Genomic DNA, 10,591 nt, shown 5'->3' on the forward strand with positions numbered 1-10,591 from the left:
CGACAGACAATCGGGTATTGTAACACTCGGAGCGTATATCGCTTTTCATGCTCCGCTCTGATCCTTAAATTCTTCGTGCGCGCGTCTCGGTATTTTCTATTAAGGCATTTAAGGCCCGGTTTCACAATTCGCGGTTAACTCGATTTTAACCGAAGTTCAGGTTTATCTTATCTTTTTCTAATCTGTAAGAATTAGGAGATAACAGTTTAAGTTGAACCGAGATTAAAAATTGATTTTACATTTGTGGAATCGGGCCTAATTGTAAGTGGAGATACCGAGACGGCTATTATAATGCGGTCGCGCTTATCCAAAAGGCTCGACGGGTTTCTTTTTTTCACTAAATTGGTAATTATCCCTTTCTAAGGTGCTGATATCATCCTCTTACCTTTTTGCCTTTTTTTTTACCTGAACCTAACGATTTTGTTCCATGGGGAGAATGAATCGTTCTATTTACCGTCTTTCCCTCAGTCTCTCTCTCTCTCTCTCTCTCTTAGGTGTTTTCGTATGTTTTAAAAAGTTTCAAGAGTTCTTCCCCTCCCCCAATCTCTTTTTTCGTCTCTTTCTCTCTAAAATCATAAGTCTACGATGCTAGAAATCACGAAATTGTTCCCAGATCTTTGACGAAAAAATAATTAACAAGTCACATTTTTTAACAATTCAGCCAATAGTTGATCAATACGATTGGTCAATTCTTTTAAATTGCGTGAATTTAATTTAATTCTCGAAAAATTGATTAAGAAATGGATGTTAAAACTTTTTCTTTAAACGGAATTTATTTCTTAGTATAACATACATAAGTAACATTTTTGAAATTGTGCGCAATCGAATTTAATTTTAAACGGTTTCAGGACATTTCTGCAAAAGTATGAATGTTTTTCGAATTTGTATATTATTCTGTTTTCTGTTCTACTTGTCTATATATATATATATTTTTTATAATCTTCCTAAAATGAAACAGTTCTTATTCCGAAATGGCAATATACTAGCATCAGATAAACTATTAAATTTAAATCTGAAATTTTCATGTAATCATCATATAATATCTTAACATCTATATTACAAGATGCACTCTATTATAATATCTTTACATATATTTACAAGTGTGGAATTAAATAGCACACAAGCATTGCCGGATAATAACTGTACATTAAAATTCAGATCTCGTTTGTTAAACATTACTGTTGATTTCATTGGAAAGCAAAGTAAAAATATTGTGATGTACATTATACTGAAACGTAATTCTATCATTAAAAAAATGATAATTTGTGATGTTTTTATCAGTAAATATAATTTGTGTGCAACACATATATATTCATAAAAAGTTTCTAATTTTTCTCTTACTATTTTTCTGTAAAATACCGAAATATGTTAATTCATGTACTCGACTAACTAAACCTTATAAACATAAGCAATAATTTAATGTAATATGCATAATCATAAAATTAAGATATTACATTTTTACATTTTTTTACAATTCCAATTATATAAAGAAATTGACGATTCTTCACTCAAAATTGAATTTGCTACATAACAAAATATACAGAAATGCATATTTGTATGTGCCATTTGAAAGGCGGAATATATTATTATAATTTTATAATTGTAACACATGTAAAAGCGTATTATATAAAAATCTCATACAGCATTAAGGTACAGTTCATCGGAGTTTATCCCAAAATTTCCAAATCGATATCATTTTTCCATTTGCTGTTAACAATTAACAATCGAAAGTTATTCTTTTTCACTTTTTTCTTGTACAATTTAATACTCTGTTATACATTTAATCATATACACAAATTTTGAACATATACGTTTACTAGCTTCAATTATATTTATATTTTATCTGTATACATATTATAAAAAGAAATATTTCAAACTTATTCAATTCTGTTGAAATAAAAATATAATTTGCTTAATGGACTTACAACAAATCATATTTTCTAAAAGGAACTGAGATAAAATAAAAATTTTGATGTAACAGATTTGAACGCCCTTGTCGCCATAGATGTTTAATACAACCATGTCCGGAGGAAAACTCCATTACACGTCTTATTATAAAATTTTCCCCCACGATGTCTTTTACTATGGAATTATGAACACTTCGCTCAATGATTCTATTTCAGTGCTACTTCAACATCGTAATATCTTCATAAAAATTTTTAAACGTTTACGACAAGGAAACCACTTCCAACAGTATCGAGGATTATAGTTTCATGATGAAGCAGAATATCACTGTCATCGTTGTCGTAACATCTATGTAGCACACGAAGAACTATAAAAAAAAACCAGTCACAGACAACGACTTACAAATAAGTTCCTTTCCTTAATCTAGATCCAGTTGTCTTGTGCTTAGCGTTCCCGTGTGTAGTTTCGATGTTCGCATCTTCCTGAATGATTTGAGTAGGTCCTCCATCGTGATGGGCCGCACGGTATCGTGAAATTCTTCGTCGTACTCGTCGTCTGTGTTGTTCTCATATTTGAGTCCGTCGCTGTGAATTAAACGATATTATAGAAGCTGGTGACTTCCGATTTTTGCACAGTTCTATACATGTAACGCGATGTTCGATTTCCTTTCAATTAAGCGTTTAAATACGTACTGTGTGTATAAGTAATCTCTAATACGATATATAGACGCGTTCCGACAAAGCTCTTGTAAATCAGATCCGGAGAAGCCTTCTGCGTGCTTCGCTAACGTTGCGATTTCTACGTTGTCTGCGGTTGGCTCGTTTTTCAGTATCAATTGCAGAACTTTTGTTCGCTGCTGCTCATTCTGGAACAAATGCGTGTATTGGCTTTACATTCCACAATTATGTATTAATAATTAAAGATTTGAAATCGCATAAATGTACCTACCGGCAATCCGATATGGAAAGTCGCTGGCATACGACGCAAAATCGCCTTATCTAAGTCTTGCGGCCTATTAGTGGCTCCCATTATAATCACGGTACAGTCGGCATCGGTTATCAAACCATCCCACAGTGACATAAACTGGGCCTTCATCATTGCCGTGGCCTCGTGATCTTGTGAATTGCGCGATCTCAAGAACGAATCTGTTAAAGTTAAAAATATATTAAGACATTTTATTAATTGCAAATAGATTTATTGTATTAAACTATAAGCATTAACGGTATCTATAATAAATTATATCGTATTAACTTACAGATAAAAGATCTTTTACAAAAGAAAGGAAAAGATTTCTGAGAGTAAAAAAAAATCTAAAATAAATTTAAATAAAAAAACAATTACTACTTTCAGTGACGTACCTATCTCGTCAATGAAAATAATGCAGGGCTGCAGTTTGACTGCCAATGAGAAAACGGCGGCGGCCAGCTTCTGACTTTCTCCATACCACTTGTCAGTCAAGATGCTCACGTCTAGATTTATGAAGCGGGTCTTCGCCTCGCGAGCGGTGGCCTTGGCGATCATGGTCTTGCCGCAACCTGGCGGACCGTACAGCAATACTCCCTGAAAGTGACAAGCACGATATCTAAGATACTGGATTTTTCTCCAAAGGAACATATCTAATACCTTGGGCGCTTGAGTCAGCTGCGAATCTTCAAACAATTCCTTTCTCTGTATAGGCAGGATGACCGTCTCTTTGAGCTCTTGAATAACGCTGTCCAGACCGGCAATACTGCTCCACGATACTTTGATGTCATTTGGATCCACCAGATGATTAGCTATTATCATCTCGTAGTCTGTCAGCTGGTCCATGTCGAAGGATCGCGCGTATCTGTCGCTCTCTGCCAATTTGCGTAACTGCTCCCGAGCCTGAAACAATTTGCTACATGAGACACAAACGACCAGTTAAAAGTGCTTAATGTTAAGTGGTGATTAAAGCGAAGCTCTTCGCTTGCAAATTGAAGACAATTCGCAAAAATTCTAAAATTTTCTTCGAAAGACACACAAGATGGCTTTCAAACCTTCTTCTTGGCTCTCTGCTTTGTGCTCCTGGTAGGGTCAAGTTGACTGATGAGCCATCTCATGCTGAAGAAGCCGATCGCCGCGACGCATGTCAATCTCGCTACCAGCATCAGCACTTCCTGCCGTGTGAGACCAGCGCTTGCTGCCATGTTCATCGTTCGCTAGGACACTCTAGTTGCGATACTCCGACACTTTGCTGTGAGATGAAACATTTAACATAATTGCAGCCAGTCAGAGAGGAAACAAATATGTATTCAGGAGGCGCGACATTTATAGAATTGTTAGTAACAAGTAACAACTGAGAAATCGCATTGCGATTTCGTGCAACAGCGGAACAGCTTTGACTGACAAGTAAACTTAAGGTTTAAAGGCTAAAAGGAGAAGAGATGAAGTGTTTGTTAGTGACTGTTCGTAATATTCTCGTTTGTCATGCTGGAAAAGAAATGACGGAAATCTGTGTGGTCTGTGCGACGGCAGCAGCTTACCCGCAATCGTTGTCGCAATGATCGCTGACCCGCAACGCGTCGAGGGCTACACTCCGCTGCGTACTCCTGGCGACTTAACCTCACCGCGACTCACGATTTCGCTGGGCGAAGAAAGTGGACGGCGACTTGTAGGTTATAGCAGTAGCAGCAGAACGCGAAGAAAGGAGGGAACATGCGCGGTGCGTAGCGGCGCTACGTTACACTTTCTGACTTTGCTTGGCTAATCTGTGTTTCTGACGACCACTTTCCGCCGAATAAAATGCTGGAGTAATTGAAAATGAAAAGTAGACTGTAGAGCATCTGCAGAAAATTCGCAAACAAGAAGGATGAACGACATTTAGGGTTGCTTCGCGATCAAACTCTGATTAATTAATTCAAACGACAGAATTGTTTACTGCAAAATTTCCAACTATATACATATATGTATAATCCGTCGTTCCTAGACTAACTTTTTTTCCACGTATTAAATAACAAAAAATTAATTATTTGTGTTAATAGACACGCGTAATACTGATACTATAAAATTTGATAAATCAATTTAATCGCCGAGAGGAAGTTAATCGGCATTTAATTGAATCCGGTCTGCATTTGTAAAATGCAACAATAAGTACACCTATATATGTTCAATACTAAGAAAAAAATCAAATCGAAAGCAAATTTTATGCAAAATAATAACAATTTAGCAAACCTCCACGAATCACTAACCGATGTTATATAATTTCCTCGAGAGTCGCGATGACAATGAAGGAGTTAAGGTAAATCGATTTTACGAATTCACGGAGCACGTTCGTTGTTAAACGACGCGTTTTTATCATAACACTTGATTACAATTGATTGCAACCGTTTTTATTGCGAGCATAAAAAAAATTATCATCACGACGCGTCAGACGCGTCGAATCATGTATTTAAATGCGCGCAATTGTACATTTGTATTGCATCGGAATTGGATGCATGGATCAGAAAATTCCTGGTAATAATTGTCAACTTCCTGACAGACGAATCGTCACTCTGTCAGCAGATTGGAGCAAGATTTGAACAGAATTCGATAATATTTTAATTTGCGGTTATTTATTACAATGGTGTATACTTGTCACTGCCGTAATTAAACCTCGGAATTAGTCAAATCAAGTTAAATAGTTAGACTGTTAATAATTGAGAAATATAGAAATTTAAATGAATTTTTGAAATCAATTTTGCTGTAAAAAACTTTTAATTCAGCCTTTAATTGTACACGTACATTTATTCATATTTTTCTTTCTTCCTATATTAAAAATAAAATGACAATTTGTACGTAAAGTCGGGGGCACAAACAAATTGATGTAAAATATGAGAAGCAATTAATTATAAAGCTATAATTTAACGGAACATTTATTATTAAACAATTAATAAATCAGCAGGTTAAAGACACTTTCTAGAGTAAAAAAAAAATTTATTTATCAAATAACAGTGGGCACTATAAGACGCATTCCGAAATATATTAGCAATGCTGAAAATCTTTACAAGAAAATAATTCATATTATCTCGCAAATAACAATAAACAAAGGATATTATAGTTTCCATGGCATTACTGGCCCTCTTGCAAATAACAGTAAACAAAAGACATTAGTTTCCATGGCATTAATGGTCTGATTGACTCTCGCTGGAGAGCAAATGCCATTAAGAAAAGAAGAAGAATAGTTTCCATACGTATCTACTATCTGTACACGCATTATTCTATTATCATTATCTGGACAGAGTGTGGAATATCAACGAAGCATATCTTTAACAGAACTTGAAATCAGATTCTATCAATCAAGATATTTTAGCAGAAAAGGAACACATATTATAAAATGGAAGGGAAAGAAGTAAGTTCTTAACACCTCTTTTCAATTTTGTTGAAGGTACGTTATTAGAACGTTAAAAAGCACATAAAATTTTGTCCCCAAAATGACAATTTAATATATTTTCAAGCATATATAAGGAAGAAAATTCTTACGTACATCCAGATGTATCAAATCTAGTTTTTCCTTGCATATGTAATTTGGATGCAATTAAAAATTATTACTACAAAAAGTCTAATGTAGACTTATCTACTATTTGTCAGAATTCAAAATATAACTTTGTTTAATATATATAATATGAAAAACATAAAGAATTTCACTAATATAAAATAATATATAATATATGTATATTAAAATACATAAAAATACATAAAATATAAAATTATAAATAAATTCAATATATTTTACTAAAAAAAGATGTAGAGATTTTTACGGCATTTTGATCTTTATTATTTTCATCATTCGTAAATAAGTTGCTTATTTTCAGATTTCTAGCAAAGAACAAGTTGAGAACATCTTTACAGAATCTTCAGGAAAGCAGGTTTCATCATTTTTACCTTCATATGTCAAGAGTTACTCTAGCACATGGAGTGAATCAACTACATTCGACTATTCATGGAAAATCGATCAATTTAAGCTTCTTCATAAAATCATAGATACATTACATTCTCCACGATTTCCAGAAAATGGTGAAAACATGATTCAATTGAACATTATACGTAAGCCTAAATCTCTAAGTATACAATTTTACATACGTACTAGTAGAGCATTTAACGGTTTATGTTGTACTGTGATAAATTCGGCTGATGTCAAATCATATAATACCTTATATAGTAAATCAATTTCGGGTCAAATAACGGATATGACATTATTAATAGAAATATCGGAATTTGTATATACTAACACCGATACGTTTATAATAGACTTCAAATTTGAAATTTTTCAAAAAATAATAAGTAATGCAATACATATGAATTTATTACCACCCTCAACAGTATATTCAAAAGACGTTAAATCTGAAAACTCAACAGTTGATCAGTTTGAATGTAAGAATGAGGACACAATCAAATTTATAATAAATAAAGAACAATATGTTATACCGAAAAAATTGTTATATGCTACCAACAGTAGCTACTTTAAGAATATCTGTCTTACACATAAGGAAAACGAAAAAGATTTGACAAATGAATTAATAACAAATGAGATAGAAGCTTTTAAATACCTTTTATTATTTATTATAACTGCAGATTCAATAAAAAAGATACAAAATAATTATGACAAGCTTAAAAAGTTGTTAACAATAGCCGATAAGTATGAAGTATCAGTTTTAAAATTAACATGTGAACATTATTTGTTACGCTATATTATGATTGAAAATGCCGTGGAACTTATACAGCTTGCGTTTTCGTCTAATGCAAAATTTTTAGAATCGCGCTCAGCAACCTTTCTTAAATTTCATAAAAACGAGATTGTAAATACTAACGAATTTCGAAATCTATCGCAAAAAGATTCATGTAAGATAATGGAATTGATTGAGAAGAGCGAAATACTTGAAAGCAGTTGTAATCATAAATTCGTTAATTTCGTCATTTAGTAACTAATAATCTAATAATTTGCTACTTTTTGATTTATATAATATTGCTATCTTAGATGTAGATCAACAGAATATAATAAACGTATTTTACGTTTAATTTAATTAGCAAAATTATTATTAACAAATGAAATTATTTTTAATTATATTTAATACAGTTTAGTTATACAATTTTCTCTCTATAAATTAATTCAGAACTAAAGAAATTAAAAAATAACAGAATTCTTAATTCTTATAAGCTTATATTAACCATATATGTTTTATTTACTTCTATCAGTATCGTATTCAATGAAAAAATTCAAATTGTTCTTTAGATTAATTTTTATACACATAGTGCCAGAATCTTTAGCAAATTCTTTTTTCAATAGTAGCAAATTGTTTTGATGAATTTAAAGTTAATTTTGTTTTTCAGTGTTTATCATGCAATGTTAATGTTTGTAATTATATATTTTTCGATGTTATGATTAATTTGGTTGTCAATAAAATTGAAATAATATTGAATTCATAATTATACCTTAATGTAAACAGATAAAAAATTTTCAAACTTATGTTTTCTTATTTATTCATTTTTCTGTCAGTTCATTTATCATTATTTCTAATTCAAAGATGTTGTGAACGATATATGTATGTAAAAGACATTCAATTTAATAAAAACATGATTCAAAATTTACAAATAAAAAATATTATTCCACTAAAATTATAAATCAGTTTTAAAATTTAGAGTTAATTTAATAATTATCATCTCGGAAATTAGATTTTGTTTAAAAATAAAAATACAAATAAGTATGTTTTTCGTTAATTTTGTTTTTGACTAAACCTTTTGTTCAAAATTTAGTTTCAATACTTAATTCGAAATGAAACTTTATATTATCTTTTTAGAGAATGGTAATTTAAAAGTAAAGGATAATGTAAAGTGTCAGCGGTGAATAAGAGCTCTCTGTAATTCAATAGAAGAAATTTATTTCTAAGCAATAGGAATATTATCGAAATACACTATTAATAAATTAAATCTAAAAATTTAATTTATTTTTATGTAATGAAAGACTTGTGCCACTGAGTGAATCTTTCGTTCGTCATTTTATTAATATAAGACAATTTAGCAATGTAATTAATTAAAGGGCATCATAAAGCTGCATTCCAAAATGTATTAGCACTACTGAAAATTTTTATGAAAATAATTCCTATTACATATATTATAGATTTTAATAGATTATTATTGTCTATACATTTTTTGAAACACATCTAAAATCTAGAGTATTAATTTACGGATGAACAAAAGAAAATAAAGATACATCTCTAAATGTTTTGTGACAAAAAAAACCATAGATAGCCATTTGCATTTGTATGTTAGTTATTTTTACAATTAGTATTGCTAGAAATGCAATGCCACCCCACTAAAAAGAAATTGAAAAGGATATTCATACCATTATAAAAGGAAAAGCCACATCTATGTAGAATGTAGATGCTGAGTATAGGCACGGTCGGCACGGATGTTTTCCAATTGTAAAATCACTACACTTATGCATACGGCGTCACAAGTTGTGTTCCAATTGCTGCACAATCCTCAACATAATATTAGTAAAGGCTTATAAGGACCTATTTTGACAACAAACTTGCATAGCTGAATAATCATATACACAAAGAAAATTATCCAATCACATTTTACATTTGTTCTCATAATAGAAACGCGATTGAATCATTTTCTTTCTTCATATGATTATGCAATTATGCAAATTTGTCTGAATAAACTCTATCACTACACATCTGTACTCAGCTGGAGAGCTGTTAATCGGCAGTATAAACTCTTGTATTTTCTAGTGACAATTAAATAATTACTAATCGCGGTGGTTAAATAAATAATTATTAAATTATTATAGAAAATAACAAAAATAAAATGTAAAAATACCTTTAGTCGATCTTTTCAAGAATATTCTTAGATTATGTGTTATAATAAACGCATTTGTGTAAAAATTTCGTGCGGTGCTACGCAAGTTTTTCAAGTTGTTTTTTCTGATTGAAACAGATGGAAACGCACTATCACGAATTATAAACTATCAGGACAATCAGGGCATAGTCATGATATTAAAAAAATTAACCTAACTTTATCTGAAACGTCGACGAGTATCTCATCGGTGATTCAGCGGACTAACAGTTAATAAGCATTCGCTATTTCGCTGCTATTATATTCTCTTAGGTCATTCAATCAGATGACAGATCTTTAGATCTAGAAAAAAAACACTAATAACAGCAAGCATTCACTCAATTATTGAATCCACTAAATGCACTTTAATGTTCATAGTGGCTGAGCGCACATAGACGTGGTGTGAAATGTCAGTGTGTCACGTGTTTCTCTTAGTTTCTTTAATTAGTGTGGGTTTCTTTTTCACCGGGGCCATGTGAGGGCGCGAGCTGCGTATCATCTCTAGCACGCATTGTTGGATTGTTTTCATACCTACATCATACCTTTTCGCAAACAGTAAAGGACATTCGTTTCCACGTATCTGTAGACGAAATATTCTAATATTATTATCTGAACAGTGTGGAATGTCGGCAAAGCATATCTTTAAAAGAACTTGAAATCTTGGATTCTAAATCAATCAAGATATTTTGCAAAAAATAACCACGTATAATGGAAGAGAAAGAAGTAAGTTCTTATCGTACTTGATATCTTTTCTCAATTTTGTTGAATGTAGGTACACATACGTTATTAGAACGTTGAAAAGTACATAAGATTTAATTTGTGTAAACGAATCAATGCATTTGTGACATTT

The 10,591-nt window shown here is 31.7% G+C and overlaps 2 protein-coding genes across 8 annotated transcripts in view; one reads left to right on the forward strand and one right to left on the reverse strand.

Moving 5' to 3' along the window:
• Positions 1–754: 754 nt before the first annotated feature.
• Positions 755–10,165, reverse strand: LOC105454661 (ATPase family AAA domain-containing protein 1-like). Of its 3 annotated transcripts, none has more exons than XM_011697449.1 (9): positions 9,917–10,165; positions 9,245–9,373; positions 4,410–4,671; positions 3,924–4,120; positions 3,529–3,771; positions 3,264–3,465; positions 2,854–3,050; positions 2,598–2,770; positions 755–2,489 (listed from the first exon to the last, which is right to left on the reverse strand). In XM_011697449.1, exons 4-9 carry the CDS (start codon positions 4,077–4,079, stop codon positions 2,324–2,326), a joined length of 1,137 nt encoding a protein of 378 aa, XP_011695751.1. In that variant the 5' UTR covers positions 4,080–4,120; positions 4,410–4,671; positions 9,245–9,373; positions 9,917–10,165; the 3' UTR covers positions 755–2,323. The 3 variants fall into 3 exon arrangements, with proteins under 3 accessions (XP_011695751.1, XP_011695750.1, XP_011695752.1); XM_011697448.1 differs by having other exon boundaries at positions 9,727–10,165; XM_011697450.1 differs by lacking the exons at positions 9,245–9,373; positions 9,917–10,165 and adding an exon at positions 5,115–5,133.
• LOC105454660 (BTB/POZ and MATH domain-containing protein 5-like) overlaps positions 5,857–10,591 on the forward strand; it is a 6,415-nt gene continuing 1,680 nt past the window's right edge. Inside the window, exons 1-3 of one of the 5 annotated variants that reach the window (XM_011697444.1) lie at positions 5,857–6,253; positions 6,717–6,948; positions 10,298–10,464. In XM_011697444.1, coding sequence (XP_011695746.1) covers positions 10,450–10,464 — 15 coding nt within the window. In that variant the 5' untranslated portion in view covers positions 5,857–6,253; positions 6,717–6,948; positions 10,298–10,449. Of the gene's footprint in view, positions 6,254–6,716; positions 8,369–10,297; positions 10,465–10,591 lie in introns of those variants that run through there. The other 4 variants (XR_975014.1, XM_011697445.1, XM_011697443.1 and 1 more) reach the window with 4 other exon arrangements.

Source organism: Wasmannia auropunctata, unplaced genomic scaffold, assembly GCF_000956235.1.
Source record: "Wasmannia auropunctata unplaced genomic scaffold, wasmannia.A_1.0 LD335977.1, whole genome shotgun sequence".
Classification (NCBI taxonomy): Eukaryota; Metazoa; Arthropoda; class Insecta; order Hymenoptera; family Formicidae; genus Wasmannia; species Wasmannia auropunctata.

Coding starts and splice junctions, on each gene's coding strand:
- LOC105454661 (XM_011697449.1), bottom strand. CDS start 4,079: ATGAACATGGCAGCAAGCGCTGGTCTCACACGGCAGGAAGTGCTGATG. Junction 3,772..3,923: donor AGCAGAGAGCCAAGAAGAAG/GTTTGAAAGCCA, acceptor AAATTGTTTCAG/GCTCGGGAGCAGTTACGCAA. Junction 2,490..2,597: donor AGAGATTACTTATACACACA/GTACGTATTTAA, acceptor TTTAATTCACAG/CGACGGACTCAAATATGAGA.